A 23,663-nucleotide genomic window follows, 5' to 3' on the forward strand; every position below is an offset into this window, starting at 1 on the left:
TTATTCATATGCAGCATGTCTTTTATTGTAATATTGATAGATCTCACATAGGAATATCAATAATTCAGTTTACCGTGCGGGCACTCAACTCACACTTAAAGAGAAAAATATTTACTCGCACCCGATATGCGTTTCACTTATAAATAATTGAATGACAAAAAATTAAGAAGAGGATGTATAATTAACTTTGATGAATCATAATTTCTTATCGATTTTCATTCTTCCAATCATAACAAAAAAAAATTAACCGATCAAAGATCGAATTCCTTGTCATATTTTATTCAAATCATAGATCAAAGTAAAAAAACAAACAAAAAACAGGATTTTTTCATGGATCTTCCTAGTCATGTAAAAATTTCCTAGCATTGCTGATAGATTCTTGTTTTTCACATGTGCAATGTCCACCCAAGCATATTCCAGTGCCTCTACTAATGGGGACACTGCAGTAAACTACACAATCCTGATTAGTCTTACATGTTGGTCCAAAAGCATTCACACTTTGCAAACCTATAAAACATACAAAAAAAATCGAGTTAAAATTCATAGATCACAATAAAATAAGGACAGTTCGATGCACAAAACATCAATAACAGACGTGTGTGTATTATAAGAGAGAGATATATACCAATGGAGAGAAGAATCACAAACACCAAGGAGAACAAAGTGTTTGATGCTTTGCTCATAGCCATGTCTTAATTAGAGTGTATTAGTGATTAATTATGAAGAGAAACTCTAATTTGATTTGTACAAAACATTGCAACCCCTATTGAGATATATATAGTGTAGACAAGATGATTGATATCTCTATAATTGGTCAAAACATGGAAAATAAGTTAATTAGAGGTAAATTCTATCTGGATTAACTAACCAAAAAAAAAGGGAAGGAAAATTAAAAGCTTAAGGCATGTAATTAATTTTGTCATAGAACTTACTGAATAAAGACACTATAGAATAGATTTACTTAACTTACAGTGGGAAATAACTAATTTAATTTGACTGTATTTACTAGGAAAAAAATCCAAACACAAATTGTAATATTTTTTTTAGTGCAAGGTGCAATAGCAAAAGAAAGTGCTTGCTAGATTTTTTTTTAATGACCTTACTGCTTAAACGATTACTGAATTATTTAAAATATGTGAATGAAATTTTGTGATCATGGGGGACCTATTATTTATTTCTTCATTTCAAACATGATTTCAATATTTAGTGATGCAGTAAATCGGTAATTATAGTTTGTTCAATTTCAAGTTTAGAATAGAGAATCATGACTTTTTAAAATTAGTTTGATACAGTTTGATATTTTTAAATTTAATTTCAATATTTAGCCATATGGTAAATCAGTAATTATAATTTTTTTCAATTTCAAATTTTCAACTTATATATACTCAGAGAATAGAAAGTTGTGGCTTTTAAAAATTAATTCGATATAGTTTGATATTTTTAAGTTTGATTTCAATATAGCATTGTAATAAATCGATAATTACAGTTTGTTCAATTTCAACTTATATATACTCATAAAATAGAGAATTATATCATACCTGCTAACACCTTTCACATAGAAACATATATTCAATAGAAAGTAGAAGTAACTTCCTGTGTTAATCAATTACACACTAAAGATATCAAATCAAGATAAAAAGACTATATAAATTGAGATACAAAATATTATTAGTTACATCTAAAAGATACTATATAAATTAAGATAAAAAGAAATATCAAATATAAATAACAATATTTTTGTAACATTACTAAATATAGCTTAAATATTACTTCATCCGTCCCTTTTAATTGTCATTTTGTGCTTTTCAAGAGTTAATTTGACTAATTTTCAACACTAAATTAGATTACATTAATTTGATATTTTAAAATAATTTTTTAGATAGTCAAAAACTATATGAAAAGTACTATAAATTGCAATATTTTTTCATATTAATATGATGAAAACTACATCTTAACATGTTAGTCAAAATTCATATCGTTTGACTCTTAAAAAGAAACCTATGACAACCAAAAAGATACGAACGGAGTACCAAATATTCTCCTATTGAATATTTGTAATTTAGAAGTATATATGTACAACAAATTGAAAGTTAAAACATGTAAAGCAATTTTTAAAATTATTCTCAACCCGTGCACAACACGGGCAAGGAATTGTCATGAGTGCAAACAATTTATATCATTTTGATGTATTTTTTCAATTATAATTGATTAAAATCAGACTAAATCAGAATTTGTTGACTTTTAAAATTTATAATCAAAGCAGCTACTATTTTTTTTTTTTTTGACTTGATTTGTTTTTTTAGTTTATATGAACACTCCTAATTATATCATGATATAATGAATTGTGATCTAAAACAACAAAAAAATTAGGATGCCATCGTGATTTTTGTAATTCATGAATCTTGACTTCAGTATCTTTTTGTTTACCTATATTGCGATACAATAAGTATTTCGAATCATTTTTTGTAATAAATATAACAAAGTAAAATAGAACATGATCCAATTCATTATTCTTGAATAGCTAGGCAAGTGGTACCAATGAAGTTAATTAGTTCTGCTTTATCAACGAGAAGTCGAGAATAGTGAGGGGCGGAAAGTATTATTTCATCCTTAATTAGAGATCTAGTATTCAAGCCCTATTAGATATCGAAATTGCCTTTGATAAGAAATATTTTACCTTCAAATGTGAATTTTTTAATACAAGATATAATTGAGCTCTAATACACGGATATCAAATGAAAACAGAAAAATACTAAATTTTGTTTTTATCTTTAATGAAAAAAAAACTAAGAAGGTAATGGATAATTAACTTTGATGAAATATTCATTTCTCATTGATTTCATTCCTCCAAACATAAAATCGAATTCCTTGTCTCATTTTATTCAAATCATATATCAAAGTACAAAAAACAAACAAAAAACATAATTTTTTTTTCATGTTTCCCTATTCCTAGTCATGTAAAAATTTCCTAGCATTGCTGATAGATTCTTGTTTTTCACATGTGCAATATCCACCCAAGCATATTCCAGTGCCTCTACTAATGGGGACACTGCAGTAAACTACACAATCCTGATTAGTCTTACATGCTGGTCCAAAAGCATCCGCACTTTGCAAACCTATTAAACATATAAAAAATTTGAGTTAAAATTTATAGATCACGATAAAATAAGGATAGTTTGATGTACAAAATATCAACAACAAATGTATATGTATTATATAAGAGAGAGATATACCAATTGAGAGAAGAATCACAAACACCAAAGAGAACAAAGTGAATGAAGCTTTGCTCATAGCCATGTCTTAATTAGAGTGTATTAGTGATTAATTATGAAGAGAAACTCTAATTTGATTTGTACAAAACATTGCAACCCCTATTGAGATATATATAGTGTAGACAAGGTGAATTATATCTCTAATAATTGGCCAAAACTTGGAAAGTAAGTTAATTAGAGGTGTATGCTATCCAGATTAACTAGCCAAAAAAAAAAATGGAAGGAAAATCAAAAGCTTTAAGGCATGTAATTAATTTTGTCATAGAACTTACTGAATAAAGACACTATATAATAGATTTACTTAACTTACTGTTGGAAATAACTTTTTAAATGTTTATTTAATAGTGGATTTGCATAATTTAATTTGACTGGATTTACTTGGAAAAAAAATTCAAAAGAAAGTGCTTGCTTGATTATTTTTTTTATGACCTTGCTGTTCAAACGATTACTGAATTATTTAAAATACGTGAATGAAATTTACAACATTTATATATTAGTAAAAATCACTTATCTTTTATTATTTTATTCAAAAGATTATTCAAACTGAAAGTAATATATTTTGTCATTATTCTTTTTTATATATTCTCTTATTATATAAGAGGGAGTTCGAGTTTATCAAGCACCACTCCGGTGACATGTGTGCTTGCTCGTAAGGGTAGTGTTGTCATTTCACTTCCAATTTTACACAAAAACCACAGCTTCATCTTCCTCCACTTTCTAGCATAACACGCGTCCCTTCAAGGTTCCATCTTCCTCCACCTCGATTGCTTCCTGTTCTGCTCGCTGAAGTTTGCCGCTTTGCTTCGGCTCGTATTTAAACAAATAAAGGATCAAAGAACATCCCTTTATATAGATAGAAATTCAATTTTCACGAGTGCAAACGATTCATATCATTTTGTTTTTTTTTAATTATAGTTGATTAAAACCAAATTATATCAGATTTAGTTGACTTTTAAAATTTATAATCGAAACAAGTAGTTGTTTTTTTGAGACATGATTCGACTTTTGAGTTTATGTGAACACTCCTAATTATGACAATATAATGAATTTCAATACAAAAGAAAAATTAGGATGCCATGGTGATTTTTGAAATTCATGATTCCTGATTTGAGTATTTTTTTGGAGCTCTAACTAATTTAATTCGAATTTGCATGATATAAGGCGAATCAAATTTCCATTAGAACTTTTTCTTAATTTTAAGGCTCAAATTAAAGATTAAACAAATCACACATATCATTCACATAGTTTGATTCCTTAATTTAATATTCACTCCAGAGCGCTAATAATTGATTTATCTGCACATTCTCTTGGTTGGAAAAATTAAGAAAAAACAAACAAACCAACCCATGTATATCTGTAAAAATGAAATAATTAAGTTCTTTTGAATTATGTCAGCTGTATGAATCTGCTTCCCTTTAAATTTCTTTCAATTCTTGTGATGGCATGTATGATAGAGGACTACTCCACCTATAGCTGCCATAATCTCCTTTTTTGCTTTCTTCCTAATGCTATCCAGAATTCCTACATTCTGCATTGTTGTACCTGTCCATTGAATCATCTCTTGCCATATAGTGGACTTTTCAAATTGATGAACATTGGTCTCCATAGCACATAGACAACAATCAGTGTTATCTACTTGAATGCTTAGTTTCAACTTCCTCTCCTGAGTGAGTAACTGCCAACCACACTGTAAATCGTAGAGCCAACGATGTCCAGATGAGATCAACATTGGTTTGTGGCTTATGATTGCCAAGTAACTTCTGGTTATAGAATAGATGCCAGACTGTGTCAACTTGTATTTGCCTTTGCTTTTTCAAAGAGTGTTCATAGTCTGAAGAGTTCTTGACAAGTATTCCATAACTAGAACAAATAGCAGTGGAGATGCAGGGTCTCCTTGTCTCAACCTCTTTTTCCAGCAAAAAATCCATGCTTCTCTCCATTCATTTTTATTGAAAACATTGTGGTAGTGACTCCTAATATGATCCATTTGATGAACTGTTTAGGGAACCCAAAGCCACCTACGACTTTCTCAAGAAACTCCCAACTCACCATGTCATAAGCCTTCTTTAGATCTATTTTCATAAGACATCTAGGAGATATATTCATCCTATTGTAGTGTCTTAATAAATCATGACAAATCAACACATTATGCATCATTGATCTCCCTTGTACAAAGGCTGACTGATTTTCTGCTACTATATGGTTTACTGCAGTTTTTAATCTACTACAGATTAATTTTGATATGCACTTGTAAATGACATTGCAGCAGGATATTGGTCTATATTGACTTGCAACTTCAGTGTAACATCTCGCAATTTGAAATAACTAGGAAGAAGCTAAGAATTTGAAATAGTCATTTTTGGGGAGAAGGAAAATTTGGAAATTTTGTCAAGTTCGGAAAAAAAAGTGAATTTTTGGTCAACTTCAAACGGCCATAACTAGCTCAGGATGAGTTAGGAGCACTTCCAGTTATGGTAGGAAAACTATTGGAATGATCTTTCCAACGCTGCTGAGTTTGTGCGATTTCGAGTTCGTATGAGTAAGATATGTTATTTGGAAGTTGGGCTGTTAGAATAAGGAAAGTTCAATCCGGATTTTTAAAGGGTAGTTTGGTCTTTTCCTTGCCCAATTATTTTATTTCGGTTTTGGTAATTAACTTAAGGTCTAAACAAAATTAAATCAATTTAAGCTTTTACCAAAATACGCTAGGGCTTGGAGAAGAGAGAAAAGAAGAGGAGAAAGGAGAAGAGAAGCAAGATTCGTCGAGATTAGCTTGTGGATTTCGTCGGGGGTGATCCCTACAAGGTATGTGAGATCACATAGTGTTGGGTTAGTTCACCCACGCGCCAATCATGATTTATTTCAGTAAATTTAAGTTCTTAAAAGGTTAGAAGTTGAGTTCTGATGGGTTTGTTGAAGTTCTATTAAATTCTTGATTTGTTGAAATCATTGAGGAGTTGTTTGATCCGAATTCGTGATTTTAGGTTTGATTTTGAGTAGAATCTGATGTACTTTGAGCATATAATCGATTCTAAGTGTTTGGGGAAAGAACCTATGGAGTTTAGAGGGTTTAGAGCTAGAAAACGAAGAAAAATTTCGTCAGTTGAAATTTGGCAGTACCTCCGCGTCGCGGAGCTAGTCCCCAGTTTTGGGAAAAGTCGTTTCGCGTCGCGGAGCGGTCACGGACCGTTCTGCCTCAAAAGTTATTTTCGAAATTAAAATTTAAATGCTTCTCCGCGTCGCAAACCCACCCTCAAAAAGTGATTTCTTGATATTTTCTCATGTTTAGCTATCTAAAATCATTCCTAAACATCATGAGATCTTTCCAATCACAAATCACAATCCTTGAATCCATAATTCAATTTAAGGACCAGTTAAGAGTCAAGTCAAGAACAGTTAAGGTCAAAGTCAAGAGAAGTTCTTAGAGATTTCCAAATGTCTTAACTTTGTTTTAATACTTAAAGTTCAAGTTGAGTAAAGAGTAAAGAGTAAAGCTTGAAGTTCATTTCTTCGAAAGTATTTGGGGACTATGTATTCCCAAAGGGTAAAAGTTTTCACATTTAAACAAGAAAGGAAATCTCGATTTCCAAGGAGTCTTCAGGCTAGTTTTCAGAAAAGAGTAATCGCTTTCTAAATGAAGAAAGAGAGAAAACTTTGATTTCCAAGATAGCCTTTGAACTAAGTTTTTGAGCACTAATCTCAAATCACAGAAAGAAGTATGTTTTTAAACATAAGAGCTAATATTATATTTTTGGTAGTATTGAGCACCGATATAAGGGAGAGTTCAGATAATTCACAGCCCCCATAAACCATGTAGCCACCATGGGTAGAAAAGGGTCATACTTTTTAGATGATTCCTTTAGTGCTTTTTAGCATAGACTAATGGATCCACTTAGTGAGTTAGGTTCTATACCCCCAACAAGGTATAGGACGGTCCTTGGCAGCGTGAGGTAAAACGTTGTATCATCACTATAGCTCTTAAGTGATGGTTGTCGGTTAGAGAAACTTCAGTATTTTGTATTTTTATATACAAACAGAGTTCATATTGTATCTTTGCATACATACAGAGTTATTATTGTATTTCTAAATACACAGAGTTGACATCATGTTTTAAACAACTTTTTCTTATATTGCACTTGTTTTTAAACTGTTTTATATTGAAATCAGTTCAGTTATGTTGAGTTGAGTTGAGTTGAACCAGGTAAGTTCTTTGTTTCCTTTTAGATCCTTTCAAGCTTAAGTTGTGTTTAACTTTCCAACTCGCATACTTGTACATTCAATGTACTGATGCCAGTTGGCCTGCATCGTCTTATGATACAGACGCAGGTAACCAGGATTAACATCCAGCGCATCGTTGATCCAGTTGAGCTTCAGAGTTGTTGGTGAGCCTCCTTGCATTCCGGAGGATCCCCTTTTTCATTACTTTATCATTTAGTTCATTAGGATGTCGTGGGCCTGTCCCTACATCCATCTCAGTTGTTTTAGAGACTTCATAGATAGTCAGTAAGATATTAGTTCATTCGTCATTTTTTTGTTATTGGCTTATGTTAAGATTTGAGTTGCCATTTTGGCTAAGTTAAATGTTCATTTTTAAAACATTATGAGTTCAGTTTGAGACAGTTGAGTTATTTAGCATATGAATCCTTTTCTTACTGCTTAAAGTCTTCCGCTGAGTAAGTAAGCCAGGCCAAGGGTTCGCTTTGGCCAGCAATGGTTCTCGAGTGTTGGCCACGTCCAGGGTGTAGATTCGGGGTGTGACATTCAGGTACCTCTATTTTTGGAATGAGAACAATGCTTGTTGTAATGATCTGCCTTAGAATCTTATTATTCTGAAAAAATTCTGGCACTGCATTTGTAACATCCTCTCCCACCACAGACCAAGCACATCCCTTATATTAATATAAACAATATTTTTATTAAATTACCCTTATTAATTTTTAGATATCATTTTATTACTTCTTTCTTTCACCACATTTAGTAGAGTAAGGGTAAAACTAAAGAAAAAAGTGAGAGGAACTATTCTCAACTATCTCACGTAGTATTATTATTATTTACCTATATTGAGATGCAATAAGTATTTTAAATCATTTTTTTTTGTAATGAATATAACAAAGTAAAATAGAACATGATCCAATTCATTATTCTTGAATAGCTAGATAAGTGGTACCAATGTTGTGGTAAAGCGGAAAATATAATTATTTCATCCTTAATTAAAGATCTAGTATTCAAACTCTATTAGATATACAAAATTTCCTTTGATAAGAATATTTTACCTTCAAATGTGATTTTTTAAAATAAGAATTCAGATAAAATTGAGCCTTAATGCATGAACATAAAATGAAAACAAAAAAGGATCAAGTTTTGCTTTATCTTTACTAACAAAAAATTAAGACGGTTATAAATAATTAACTTTGATGAATCATTATTTTCTCATCGATTTTCATCCTCCAAACATGATAAAAAAATTCACCGATCAAAAATCGAATTCCTTGTCACATTTTATTCAAATCATATATCAAGGTGAAAAAAACAAACAAAAAACATAATTTTTTCATATATCCCTATTTCTAGTCATGTAAAATTTTCCTAGCATTGCTGATAGATTCTTGTTTTTCACACGTGCAATATCCATCAAAGCATATTCCAGTGCCTCTACTAACAGGGACACTGCAATAAGGTACACACTCCTTATTAGTCTTACATGGTGGTCCAGAAGCATCTATACTTTGCAAACCTATCAAACATACAAAAAGAATTGAGTTAAAATTCATGGATCACGATAAAATAAGGACAGTTTAATGCATAAAACACCAGTAACAAGCGTGTGTATTATATAATAGAGAGATATATATACCAATTAAGATAAGAATTACAAACACCAAGGAGAACAAAGTGTATGAAGGTTTGCTCATAGCCATGTCTTAATTAGAGTGTACTATTAGTGATTAATTATGAAGAAAAACTCTAATTTGATTTGTAGCTTGTACTTAACCTTAACCCATATATATATAATGAAGACAAGGTAATTGCTGGATTAACTAGCCAAAAAAAAAAGATGGAAGGTAACTTAAAAGCTTAAGGAATGTAATTTATTATGTCATAGAACTTGCTGAATAATAATTAAAGACACTGTAGAATAAATTTAACTCATTTCATTTTCGTGTAATCTATATACCATAAAAAAGAGTGGGAAAGTAGCTTATAAAATATTTGACTAATAGAGGATTGCATAAATTAATTTTAATGTATTTACTTGAAAAAAAAAGGTCCAAACACAAATCGTACTTTTTTTAGTGCAAGGTGCAATATCAAAAGAAAGTGCTTGTTTGATTTTTGTTTTGACTTCGTTACTTAAATGATCACTGAACTATTTAAAATACGTGCATAAATTTTTTTATTTATATATGTTTAAAAGATTATTTAGCTTTTATTATTATTTTACTTAAAAGATGATTCAAAATGAAAAGTAATATATTCGATATGTTTTTAACGATGTGACGTCTGAGTTTTTTAAGCCATTTTTTTAAAAAAAATTGACCAAAAACCTCTTATCTAACTTGTAAAATTCCTTTATATACTTAAACAAATAAAGGATGAAAAACATTGTTCTATACAGATTAAAATTCAATTGTTATGACTCATGAGCGCAAAAGATTCATATGTTATTTTGATTTAATTTTTTGGTTATATTTGATTAAAACCAAAACAAATCAGAATTTTGTTGACTTTTAAATTTTATAACCAAAAATAAAATGTGTGTGTGTTTTTTATATTAAAAAATTGATTCAGTTTTTGAGTTTACTGTGAAAATCCTAACCATGATAATATAATGAACTTCGAACTAAAATAAAAGAAATTTTTAGCATGCCATCGTGATTTTTGAAATTCATTAGTATTTGACTATATTTTATGACTTTTGAATATATGGCTATTTGAACGTTTAATAGTATTAGCTTGCTAAATTAACATTAAGGAATGTAAATGCTTTTTTTTTTACCCATTAAAATGATTACATATTCACAAGAAGTTTTTTCTTTTTTCTAATTGAAATGATCTTTTAATTAGAAAATTAAGCCCAGTTCTAGATTCATATCTTATAATTAGTCAAAATGATAAAACACCACAAAATATCCGTGGCTAGACAATTAATATGATTTTTTTCAAACAAATTAAAACATCGTCTTCCCACGCTTATTTTATTTTTAATTTTTACCTAGTTAAATGATATTTCTTAATCTAGTTATTGTAATTTTATTTATTGATTGAGATAGAACTTCTCAATTCTACTCTCATACCATTGTTCAATTTTTTTGGGTGCCCCTACTAATTCAATTCGAATTTATCAAATGAGGCGAATGAGCTTCTTGTTAGAATTTTTTTTAATTTTAAGATTTAAATTTAAAATTTCTAGTTAAAATAAAGAAATCACATTCGGATCACAAGATTTAATCTCGAAATTCAGTATCCACCCTAAAACACGACTAATTGATTTATTTGCATATTCTCTTGATTGGAAAAATTAAAAGAAAAAACAAACAAATCAACCAATGTATAACGGTATTTTTAGCTAAGCTGCTGCTTATAACTTACTCATAAATTACCTAAATCTTTAGCTATTTTTTTAAAAAAATTATTTATTTATTTGTGGTTGTCACTTTCTGTCATGATCCCAAATTTTGGAAATATAATTAAAAAGTTAATTTTGGGACAACAAAATCCAATATTCCATAGCTAGTGGCCAACTCACCATCCCTTATATGAATTACATTTTTTAAAATTAAATTATCCTTGTTAATTTTTTGATACCATTTTATTACTTTTTTCTTTCACCACATTTAATAGAGTAAGGGTAAAATTGAAAAATAAATAAATCAATTTCTTTTGGGTTTCGAAAGAGAATAAGTATTCCCTTTATAATAATAATAGTGTTTGAGCGAGTTTCACATGCTCAACTATTTCATGTAAATATTTTTAGTTTACCTATATTGGGATACAGTAAATATTTTAATCAGTTTTTGTAATGAATATAACAAGTAAATAGAACAAAGAACCAATCCATTATTCCTGAATAGCTAGGCAAGTGGGACTGATGAAGTTTAGTTTTGCTTTATCAATAAGAATTATGGTGAAGCAATAAATATTTTTTTATTTTTTAATTTGAGGCCTTGTATTTGAATTCTACAAAATGTATGACGTTGTCTTTATTAAAAAATATTTTCACCTATAAATATGAAAATTTTCGACGCAAAACTAAATATAATTGAGCCTTAATACACCAAATGAAAATTAAAAAAAAAAATACTACTATTATCTTTGTCCACTTTTAATTGTTATGTTGTGTTTTTCGAAAGTCAATTTAATTAATTTTTAAAGTTAAATTAGATTACATTAATTCGATATTTTAAACAAAAACTTTAGATATTCAAAAATTATACAAAAAGCACTATAATTATAATTTTTTGCATATCAATGTGATAAAAAATATATCATAAAATATTAATTAAAATATTTATCGTTTGACTCTAAATAAGAAAACCAACACAATTAAATATGAACCAGGAGTACTAAAGTTTTGCTTTTTTCATAGGTTGAAACAAAATAGGAAAGTGCACAGAAAAGTCAACAAAGGACTTAATAGGAAGTTTAGATTGTCGGCAAATATAATTAAAGTTTGATTTAACTAGAAAACTATGATAAATTCATTAAATTAATACTTATGAGGTCCATTGTACTTATGATTATTAGGGCTTCTCTTTTCCTAGCAATGTGTGGTCCTAACTATTTTTCTCAAAGCCTAATTGACTCCCTACCTTCAAAGCCATCATTTTGCTTTAAATCCCATCATAATATATCAATCAAAATTAACATTAAACAAATTAAATATTCTGATATTTATTAGTACTAAGTACTAGTACTAATTTTTATGATGATTATCATGAAAACTAATTCTAATGTCACGTCAATCTGTTGAGCTAAGTAGATAACTATTTGCTTTTATTTTGTTTAGTATAGTTTGGGTTGAAATTATAGACGACGGAGGAGCAAGCTAGAAATTTGTTTAGGTAGGATTAATAGACAATGGTGGAGCAAACTAGAAATTCGTGTAAGAATCCTTTACGAATGTACAAAAAATTTCTCTTATGTAAGAGGATTTAAGAATTCATATGCAATAAAAAAAATCTCATAATTTTGCCATATCTGCACGTTATAATTTTTGGATGAATTGAAATTTGAATTCCCTTGAAAATAGATTTAAATACTAAATCAAAGATTTGTGATTATATGGGTAATTTTCAAAAATATTATTAATTTAGCAACTAATTACTTAAATACATGCTAGTTTACAATATTACGAATCTTACCAGATTTTGGTGCATCTAGATAAGTTCACATATATGTATCTCGAGATACATACGGTCAAATTAGGTGTAATTTGTTTTGGATATACTATATCTAAGTGGACTCACATGTATCTGGGGACTGAGATACATATACAAATCTCGCTCGTCTCCCTCCCTTCTCGCTCGCCGCCACACTCATATCTCGCTCGCATATGGTATCCCAGATATATGAGAATCACACTAAATACATGTATATAGTGTGTATCTAGTGTGATTACATGTATCTGAAATACATAAACATATCTCGCTCACCTCCCTCCCATCTTGGTTGTCACTCTCATATATCACTCACGTACCTAATATGCATGTGAATTACACCATATATATAGTGTATATCTAGTGTGATTCACAATATCTGACTAGAAATCTGGTGTGAAATTATTAAATAGTGAAGTGTAATTATTTTAAATTATAAGAAAAATTAGTAAATATGATAAGAATGTTTGTCGATACTCCCTATGTCGCTTTTACTTGTCTAATTTTGACTTTTTACTTGTCATTTTTGATAAATCAAGAAAAAATAATTTTTTTTACTTATTATATTATCAATTTATTTAGAGAGTTAGTGTTTTGAAAAAAGGTAGAACCTCTTTAATGGGTAAATTAATTTTAGAACTCTATCTATTAATATGGGTAAAATGATAATCTCACTATGTCAATTATTATTATTTTTTCTTAATAGGTACGCCAAATAAAAAATTAACACGTAGATAGGGATAGGTAGGGGTGTCACTATGATAGTTCGGTCGGTTATTTTTAAAAAGTTATACCATCTCAATTTTTGGGGTATTTTATGATGTATAACCAAAATTAGATTTTTTAAAACCATCCCAAGAGCCATATCAGTTTCTCTTTAGTATCAGTATGGTTCAGTTAATTTTCGGGTATTTTTTTTTAATATCACCTCAAAATATACTATTATTAAAATATTTCTTTCGCAAATATGTTCGTCAAGAAGCACTTCAGTTCTTCACCACGAAGTCAAGAATATAAAACCTTGTTGTCGTAATGTTTGATCTTAAACATTTAATAAGAGTGTTTGTATATGTTTAGGTGTATTGTTTGATAGAGTATCTACTATAGTATCATTTAATTTTAAGCCTAATTAATTAAAGGTTAATTAAAGAGCAAAGACTCAAATTCGTCTAGTCACCACTCACCAGAGGCCTATGACCTATGTTATATTTATATTTGAAAAATGTTATAAAATTTATTTATATAATAAATTTAACATATTGTTAATATATAAAATATATTTACATACACATAAGGTTATTCGGTTCGATTCAGAATATTTTTGATGTTTTTCATAAATTAAAAAGACATCCCAATTATTCGGTACAGTTATACACTTAAACAAAAAGTTCACAATTTTATTAAAAATATGACATAATTTGGTTCGATTCGATTAAATTCAATCGATTTTTCATATTCTTCACCCCTAAGGATCGGACCGAGGTACTTTCACTTTTCAATAAAAGAGTAGATGTTTCAAAAGCAATGTACAAATTAAAGAGAAACAAAAGTTGATTTTGAGAAAAAGAAAAACTTTACCGCTCGATTCTACGAGTGTGGAATAAACATGTCTATGGATTTCCAAATTTCACTTTTATTTGTCGAGGACGTGAAATTCGAGGGATTTATTACTAATTTATTCTCTTAAAAAAGGAGACTACATAAAAAGTTGAAGAAACGGACCCCTCCCCTCCCTCTTAATAACAACATCTCTATGCTCGTTTTTGGAGAATTAATTTGATTAGATTTGAAAAAAAAAATTAAATTAAATAATTGATAAAACATTTATCATAACATCTCCTACAATTTTATAATATATTTTCCAATACAAATAATTTTTCTTATTTCAATTTTAATTTAATGAAAAAATGTATTTTAAAATTCATACTTTTATACATAGTTTGTCTTTCAAGAAATAAACATAACAACTAATTTGAGAAGGAAAAAGTAAATTTTTTTTAGACTAGGATAAGTTAACACTCGATTTCTGATATATATTTTTCGAAAAAAATAAATTATTTTTAGACTTTATTTTATATTCAATACTCTCTAAAATAAAAATAAAAAATCAAAATTCAAAAAAGAGTAAAAATATTTTTTGCATAATTAATAAAAAATTTCATTGATGATAGTAAATAATACCCACATTAAATTATATTGAAATTTATGCATTATTTTTAAGTGAAATTAATGTTGAAAAAGAATACGTTTATCATTAAAGTAGGAAAACTTTTAAACAGATGAAATCATTAAAAAAAAAAAAAGACATTAAAAAGATTGGATTGATGAAAATTGGAAATTCGAAGGAGATTTGGTTTTAGAAAATGTGTCTTTGTTTGTTACATCAGAATGACGATAGGTAATTTCATCTCTAATGATGAATACTGAAGAGACAAAGTCAATTTCATAATAATTAAAGAAACATTTATCAACAAAGTAAGTAACAAAGGTCTTTTTCTATTTCTCAAAACTTTGCTTTATCACGTGATTTCCTCTAAATAAACAAATTAAAAGATAGTAAATAAAGATGAAATGAAAAATTATTTAGGAAAGGCAAAAAAACAGAAAAAGAAATAAAAAAGTGATTGGGGTAACAAATCATGAAAATAGACCCACCCAATCATCAATGATATCTTAAATCGTTGACACCAAAAAATGACTTTTGGCTTGGCTGAAATAAGAAAGAACTTTCTTTCTGCTATCAACTGATGTGGTGCACCGGATAAAACTGCTCCTTTTTTGGCTAAAATTTTTACGTTCGAGCTTTCGATATGAAAAAATACTTGAAAGGAAGCGATTCCCTCAAATAGAGCTCTAAGTGACACGAATTCAGGATAGTCAGGTTCCACTACAAATATATCAGATAATGGGAAGGAAACCAAAAAATCTTTCTTTCCATTTTCTTTCCAGTATATACATCATGTTCATTTTTACTTGTCCGTTATTTTAATTTTTTACTTATTATTTTTAATATATTAAGAAAAGATATAATTATTTTTTTATATTTTATTTTTAGCATTAGTTATCTATTTCCTAAATTATTTTTCAATACTTAATACTAAACATCAGTTAGTTAATAGAAATATCCGTGGTAAAACAATCATGTTAATTATTATTTTCTTAATAGATATGGCAAGTCCAAATATAACATATAAAAATGAACAGAGAAAATATTTAGTAATAACTAATATGTTATTCAATAATATTCAATAGTACTTGTTTTAAAGTTCTAGTCATTCAAATTCATTATACCTTTTGAAATTAAAGATAAAACGTTTCTTATGAAAAAATGATTTATTTTCACACCAAAATTCAAATTCATAATTTTATCATATGATAAGACATAATCCATATTGACAAGAATTTACCAAAAGAAATAATCTCTCTCTTTTTGTTTAATTTTCAAAGTTTTAGCCTAATTATTTAAGAAATAAGCCTATCTCTTTCACTAAGTAAACCTCTGGACTTTAATTTTGCAAGAGGGTGGAAAAAAAGAAGAAGAAGAAGAGAAGGTTAATTATTTGAAAAAAGATTCTTATTAGTGTTGAATTTAGAGGAAAAGAAATGATACAAAATCATTACTCTTCCCATAAACATCCATATTATCATTCGCTCTCCTACAATAATTACTTATCTTTTGCTAAACTTGTGGTATAATAATGATCTAAAGTAAGATATAACATCATAACATTTTATTATTTTAACGAATTTTGTACACATTTTAATTTAATAAAATAATAATTTCACATATTTTAAACACATTTTCAAAGAAATACCATCATAACATCCCATATTTAACATTTACGACTATGTCTGTCGGCAGGCTTTATGGGTACACTTATAAATCTACAATTAGAAAGTAAATCACATCTATAATCATAAAAAAGTGGAGTTCCATTTTACTTATTTAGGGTAATTAGCTAAAAGTTTTTTTGTCTGAGTCTATTTGCAAGTATAATAATTAATTTATATACTATGTAATTTTAATTACCCACTACTTTAGGCGAAAGGTGATTCAGTGTACATTCGTCACTAAAAAAAATTATGTGGTGTACATATGTTAAATATTAGTAACTATTATGAGTGTATATTTTGTTTGCACACTTTTAACATAACTAAAAAGACAATTCACATTTCCTTTGCTAAATTCATGGCTCCGCTAATGAGTATCAAGATAAATGCTTGTTATAAATTATTTCATTTGTTCCTAATTATTTGCCTAATTTTATTTTTTTTACTCGTCTCTTTTTACTTGTCCATTTTAACAAATCTAGAAAGGGCAATTTTTTTGTATCTATTATACCTTCAATTAATTAATTTTGAAAAAGATAGAACTTCTTGAATTCTTGAAAATCTTAAAATTTTAAATTATCCACTTCATCATTAATAGGGATAAAATGGTAAATTCATTATATCAATTATTATTTTCTTAATAAATATGTTAATTTAAAAGTGGACAAGTAATTTAAGACCAGGGGTGTACTAATAATTGTCATTATGATGTAATTTTATTACATTTTCTTTCTTCTTCAGTTGGTTAAGTCGACATTTCTTGTATTAGGGTTTTCTTTTGCACATCATTTTGTACTAACAATGTTTGTTATATTGGTCCACATATTAAACTTAAAAAATCTTAAAGGAAAAGTACAGGTTAAGCTAAAAAAGAAAAAAAAAAAAGAAAAAGAGTTGTGTATATGTGAAGATTTGCCAACGACAAGAATATGAATGAACATACCTATACCTGACTCTTGAGTAAAAAAAAAGGTAAAGTGATAATATTATAGCGATAAAAAAGAAAAAAATACCACATAGAATATAAGAGAGTAATACATTTAGCCAAGACATAAAGAAGTTAGAAAGTGCTAGTAAATGGTGTGGATGTGAAGAATTCATACAAAGTTATATTATCCTGTACAGTTTGTAATTACCAAGTAATTAGTATTGCACAAGAAAAACATATTTGAAGACTTTGCCTAGAGGAGCACTCAACAAGACCTGGGGTGGTCCTCTCATGAGTACATCCCAAGTTAAAATCCCATCCCCGATCAATGATGAATCTAAGATTTTTATTAAAAGGGAATTCAAAAAATAAATACTTATATAATATTAAAATCTGAATTTAAAACTTTAAGATAAATTTTTAATTCTTAATCACAAGTCAACCTTTAATTTTGTATTCAGAAAATTCAAAATCACACAAAAAAATAATAATTCTTTATATGTATAATTCTTAGGTTCAGATGAATTTTCATATCCTCTCTCAGATGCGTATGCGTCCCTGTCTGTGGGTCATGTTGATGACTATTTTTTTTTTTATAGATAAAAAAGATGACTACTTCACCTTAATTTGTCAAACACGTATAGCATTTGTCTAATATTATTAGAAAGGAAAATAAAACACACGAGTAGATATTGTTAATGTAGAAGATAAGACAAGAGATATAGCAGTATTTAATTTATACAATGATTAAATTGGACAATCTAGCTAGCCTCGTAATATTGGAGGAACAAACAGGGGCCGAGCCAGACATGGATTACGGGTGAAAAATTACACTATATATAAAATTAAACAATTTTTTTATATACATACTTTTGAACCTCTTAATTAAAATTGTGGCTCCGCCACTCAAAATAAAGTAAGCACATGGACAGGGCCAGCAGTATATAGATAGGTGCAGGTAATATGAGAAGGACAAAGTAAATCAAAAAAGGCAGAGGAGATTGAGAATGGGTCATCACTGCTGCAGTAAACAAAAAGTAAAGAGAGGTCTTTGGTCTCCAGAAGAAGATGAAAAACTCATTAAACACATCAACACCCATGGCCATTCCTGCTGGAGTTCTGTTCCTAAACTAGCTGGTACTACTTTCTTAATTCTTCATTCCCTTTATGTAATTAAAATCTCGATAACAACATTTCACTATAACAACCATGTTTTCTGTCTCATTATAGTTATGTTGTAACAGAGAGAGTTGACTGCTTCTTTTGCAGGACTACAGAGGTGTGGAAAAAGCTGCAGGCTTAGGTGGATAAATTACTTAAGGCCAGATCTGAAAAGGGGTTGTTTTAGTGAACAAGAAGAAAGGATTATAATTGATGTACACAGAATTTTGGGAAACAGATGGGCACAAATAGCGAAACATTTACCTGGTAGAACCGATAATGAAGTGAAGAATTTTTGGAATTCTTGCATAAAAAAGAAACTTATTTCTCAAGGCTTTGATCCAAACACCCACAATCTCCTTTCTACTAAGAAAAAAGCCAACAATAATTATACCACATCATCAATTTTCACTGTTGAAACTAGTTTATCGTCATCATCAACAAAAGAGTTGGTTTCAATGGACCTGATCAAAGCAAGTCTTGCAGCATTGTCAACTTTTCCTAATTACACTAATATGCCTCAGTGCCAAACAAGTTTGAGTCGGCTATATGGATCTGTTTGTGTTCCCACCACTACGAATATTATTGGAAACTCAAACTTCGCCAGTACCATTGATTACAAAAAGCAGAGTACTATTATTAATGAAAATTGTATGTGGTCTGTTACTGGATTTGAAACTCCACATCATGAATTTGGTAATGGACATGAAGAAATGAAACAAGAGGGACAAGTTCAGGTTGAGGAAAAGAATTGTCAAGAGGAAGTACTCTATAAGGTTAATGATCTTCATGAGTTCAACAATGATGGACCACGAATCGCGGAGAATGTGACATTTGATGAAGGCTCTGACTTTGATTTTGAGTTTATGGATTCTGAATTGGTGCCGTGTGGAATTTTCACTAACTTAAATTCTATAGATCAACTTGCATGGAATTGTTAATTGAAGTAGTTGTTAAAAAATTTTTTAAAAAAGATTTCAGTACCATACAAATGTTGCATGTTATTTATTTGATTTCTGTTGCATTATCATGTTGGTTCAGCAGAATTTTTAAAGAGAAAATGGTAGTTGTCATATTTTGGTTCTTTTTTTTTTTTTTAATGTGTACATATAATATGAGCTATTTTAAAGGGAGAAAGAATGAGTAATTGAAAAAATAGTCTAACTTGCAAAAGTGAAATAACTTATAATTTGTGTATGATTTATCTCTCCCTTTCAAGTGTGATATTCAATAGAATGCTCCTTATACAAGGCATTGACTTAGTCTAGCTCATCATATTATGCTGGAAATGTTTTTGTAATATTTACCTAGGGATAGTTTTTTATCTAAATTTTATTTCCGTATTAAAAAGCGGCTAAGTTTGAATGATTTTGAAATGCTGGCTAAGTTTCAATTAGCAGTTTGAAAGTTTGTTATTTGTCAATTTCACGCATTGAAGTTTGCATATGAAAAAGAAAAATTACTTAAAAAGTTTTTATAGTTACAAAAATATTATGCCCCGTTTAAGAATATAAGTTTTATAATCCATAAATATTATCACATGTTTAAAATTATAAATATAAAAAGTTTTCATTTCTTTCTTAAATCCTTGCTGAGTTTATTAGTATATCGCACACATTAAAAATGGATGAGGTAACTCTCAATTGTGGCCTTGGCAATATGGAGTATATAAAATGTATGAATCCAAGTTTGGGCTCAATTCATTCACCGTAGACAACACCACCATACTAAAATCTCAACTCCAACACAACACTAACTTTGTGGTACAATATTTTTAGGCTTTCAGCAATTAGGCCCAAACATCAGTTACGCTGTTTTTGTCAAATATACTTCATCTCTCTAATAATAGTTGTCCACTATTGACTTGACACACTCCTTAATAAATAATAAATAATAAATAATAGGGGTAATACTACCTCTGTTCCTAATTACTTGTCCACTTTTAAATTGACACACCAATTAAGAAAACAATTATTGACATAGTGAGTTTATCATTTTACCCCTATTAATTATGAAGTGAATATATTAAAAACTTAAGATTTTCAAGAAGTTCTACCTTTTTAAAGTAATTAATTAAGGGTTTGTCCTTTCTTGATTTGTTAAAATGGACAAGTAATTATGAACAACTAAAAAAGGAAAAGTAGACAAATAACTAGGGACAAAAGGAGTATCACTATATTATCCTTTGATTTTATTAAATTTAATATTTTGAAAAATGTGTTAGATGATAAATAATATTTAATATTAAGGGTAAAATAGACACAAAAGAGAAAATTATCTCTTGATTTTCTAAATCGGACAAGTATTATTGAACAACTATTTTTAGTATAATGAACAAGTATTGTTGTTGGACGGAGGGAGGGAGTATATAGAAAACCTAAAAATTTATGGCTTTAGTTCTATCTAGAAAAGATCATTGTTCTCCTCCTTTCATGTCACTCTTTTCGTCATTTTTTAGTTGTCTAATTTTGACATTTTAGTTATCCTATTTTACTTGTCATTTTTATAAATGAAGAAAAAACAGTAATATTTTTTATTTATTATATCATCAATTTATTTAAAGAATTAATGTTTTAAAAAGAGATAGAACCTCTTTAATGAGTAAATTAATTTTAGAACTCTATCAATTAATAGAGCTAAAATAGTAAACTCACTATATCAATTATTATTTTTTTAATATGTGTGTCTAAGTTAAAATTGGAGGTAACTACTTTTTTCTGTTTCTCTGTTTTTTTTTTCTCATTGACATGTCTGCTTTAACTTGTTCTCCATTGATTTTTTCTTTGTTGGACATGGTGTTCTTAATGTATGTAATAGAGAACATTCGAAGTTCAAAATTATCCATTTTTGATGGGACGATTGGACAATCTTAGACCCCTAGTGAGGGTGTAAGCATTTGATTTTACAATACAGTCACTCTTCCATTAATACATTTAGCTAAATACAAACCATACAAAATACATTATTTTGAGACAAACCAAACTTAGAAAACTACAAGGTTTACATCTTAGATTCTTCTTTTTCTTATGGTAGTGTTAATTGATTGAGCATGAATCGTACACATGGCTTTTCATCGATCGGAGCGGATAACCGGTGCAGCGACCTTAAAATTCTTAACAGCAAAATCAAAGCGGAACCTAAACTCACTAGGGCTATATATTGCTTTTGAGTTTTTATTAACAGTGGTCATGTTGACAGCAAAATCAACCGGATGAAACACAAGTTTAGACGCTTTATCTTTAGCTTTAACTACTGTCCCTGCTGCTTCCTTTGCAATATCACCAATGTTAGCAAATCTGTTAGCCCAATTCGGTAGTTTTGGGACGCCTAATTTCTCAAGGAACTCGTCACAGAAATGCTTTGAGTTCCTAGAGACCATATTGTATTTGTTACCAGGCCACGCATCGCGAAGATCTTTTAAGATCTGATTGACTTTGTGGGCAGAGCACTCTGTTCTGCCCAATACAATCTTTTCGCGATGCGTGTAATTGGGGTTTTTGGTAGCGGGGCAACTGAAAACCCCGCTGCCTTTCTCACAAGACCCGTAGGCCCATTCAACGTTGTCGTAAACTTGGACTGCAATGTGGAAGATGCCGCCGAAATAGATGGTGTCTTTGAGTAGCCTGTTCATTTGGACTACACCGAAATTGACTGCGTCGTACCCGTCACTTTTGGTCATGTCGTAAACATGGAGGATCACTTCTGCCATGGAGGATCTCAAAAACTCTGTTTTGTTTTTAATCTGTTGGTGAATGCAATAAAATGAATGAGGTTTTTGGGCTATTTATAAAAGGGGCTTCTTGCCATTTGCTTAATTTGCAGGCTTTGAAGACAAATTCTTTGAGTTGTGGAATTTGGGGCCTCAAGAATTGGGTTCCCACTTCCCATGTGTGAGATTTATCGATGGAATCAAATATAGAGTATTCGATTATAGAGATAAAATCAAGATATTTATGATGTCAAATCGAAATTAGATCAAATTAAATTATTTGTAGGTATCAAGATAATAGCAATGAATAATTATAGAATTTTGAATTTTCTAACATGTTAGTTAAATAAGTCCATGTGTGACTTGCATTGATCCCGAATGCAATGGAATATGAAATTGACAAAGACGCTTGAGAAGGAAGATAAACAGAGGGTAAATATGTGGATAACTATCGAATAAATAGGGGCCATGTGTTTTATTTTCAATGGATATAATACTTAGCTTTTTTATTTTAAAAAAGCAAGATTCTTATAATTTGTTGGTTGTGTGAGAAAAGAATAATCCTCTAATGAAATCTTGAAGTATTTAAGAGGATTTATTTCTAATCCCTTTTCTTATTATATAAGAGCTTCTTGGATGCTCAGTTGTACCATATTAACGCTAGAATCATATTAATAGAGTACATTCCAAGTTTTAATCCCACCCCACCACAAGAAAAGAAAAAGTTACAAAGGATAAGATAACGGGATCAATTTGAAAGATTTAGTAACAATAAAATTTTCTATATAATCACTAGCCTTTAACGAGATCTATATAGAGTGTTCATTATAAATATCAATATTATATTATTATCGATAAATATAATATAAAAATAATTATATTATTGCAGCTAAATAATAACCAAAAAATCCTTTATTTATTGTTGTGACAAATCAAGTCTCCTAAGCAATTTTATCTTTCAACTTATATTTTGCATCGTCTCCTATTGATTGCTATATTTTATTCTTAGGAAATTAGTCAAGTAAAGAACTCAGCATCACCTTTTGGAAGGGAAAGCAATTCCTGTTTTCTTTTTAAATGTTGTTTTTTATTTGATGCACCCGGAAGAAAGAATAAATAAAATGGTAATTTAATTAGGAAAAAAAATTTTGACCAGAAAATTTGGTCAGAATGATAAAATAATATATTTTCACACTATGTTATTTTATCTTTTTGAACATTTTTACCCTTTTACCTTTAATACCTTTTAATTAAAAATGGAAAAAAAATCAGTTTATTTTAAAATAAAAAGAATATTATAAATTTTTTAAATTTCTGGCCAAAATTTTCTGGTCATTTAGCATTACCCATTTAATTATATCATTCTTATTAATTATAAGTCATTT

General features: G+C 29.0%; 2 protein-coding genes across 2 annotated transcripts; one reads left to right on the forward strand and one right to left on the reverse strand.

Annotated features, from left to right (window-relative positions):
• Nucleotides 1-18,400: 18,400 nt before the first annotated feature.
• On the forward strand, nucleotides 18,401-19,510 carry LOC125822441 (transcription factor MYB86-like). Its single transcript, XM_049501838.1, has 2 exons — nucleotides 18,401-18,545; nucleotides 18,678-19,510. Exons 1-2 carry the CDS (start codon nucleotides 18,416-18,418, stop codon nucleotides 19,508-19,510), a joined length of 963 nt encoding a protein of 320 aa, XP_049357795.1. The 5' UTR covers nucleotides 18,401-18,415.
• Nucleotides 19,511-21,501: 1,991 nt separating this feature from the next.
• Nucleotides 21,502-22,312, reverse strand: LOC125822319 (deSI-like protein At4g17486). The gene has a single exon (XM_049501714.1). The coding sequence runs from the start codon at nucleotides 22,276-22,278 to the stop codon at nucleotides 21,640-21,642; it is 639 nt and encodes a 212-aa protein (XP_049357671.1). The 5' UTR covers nucleotides 22,279-22,312; the 3' UTR covers nucleotides 21,502-21,639.
• Between the last annotated feature and the right edge of the window lie 1,351 nt (nucleotides 22,313-23,663).

Source organism: Solanum verrucosum, unplaced genomic scaffold (assembly GCF_900185275.1).
Source record: "Solanum verrucosum unplaced genomic scaffold, falcon-dt-bn FXZP01000103.1, whole genome shotgun sequence".
Taxonomy (NCBI): Eukaryota; Viridiplantae; Streptophyta; class Magnoliopsida; order Solanales; family Solanaceae; genus Solanum; species Solanum verrucosum.

Bases quoted from the DNA above. Each gene is read 5' to 3' on its own strand.
- LOC125822441 (XM_049501838.1), top strand. From the start codon at position 18,416: ATGGGTCATCACTGCTGCAGTAAACAAAAAGTAAAGAGAGGTCTTTGG. The intron at 18,546-18,677 runs GTACTACTTTCT...CTTCTTTTGCAG, and splicing joins TTCTGTTCCTAAACTAGCTG to GACTACAGAGGTGTGGAAAA.
- LOC125822319 (XM_049501714.1), bottom strand. From the start codon at position 22,278: ATGGCAGAAGTGATCCTCCATGTTTACGACATGACCAAAAGTGACGGG.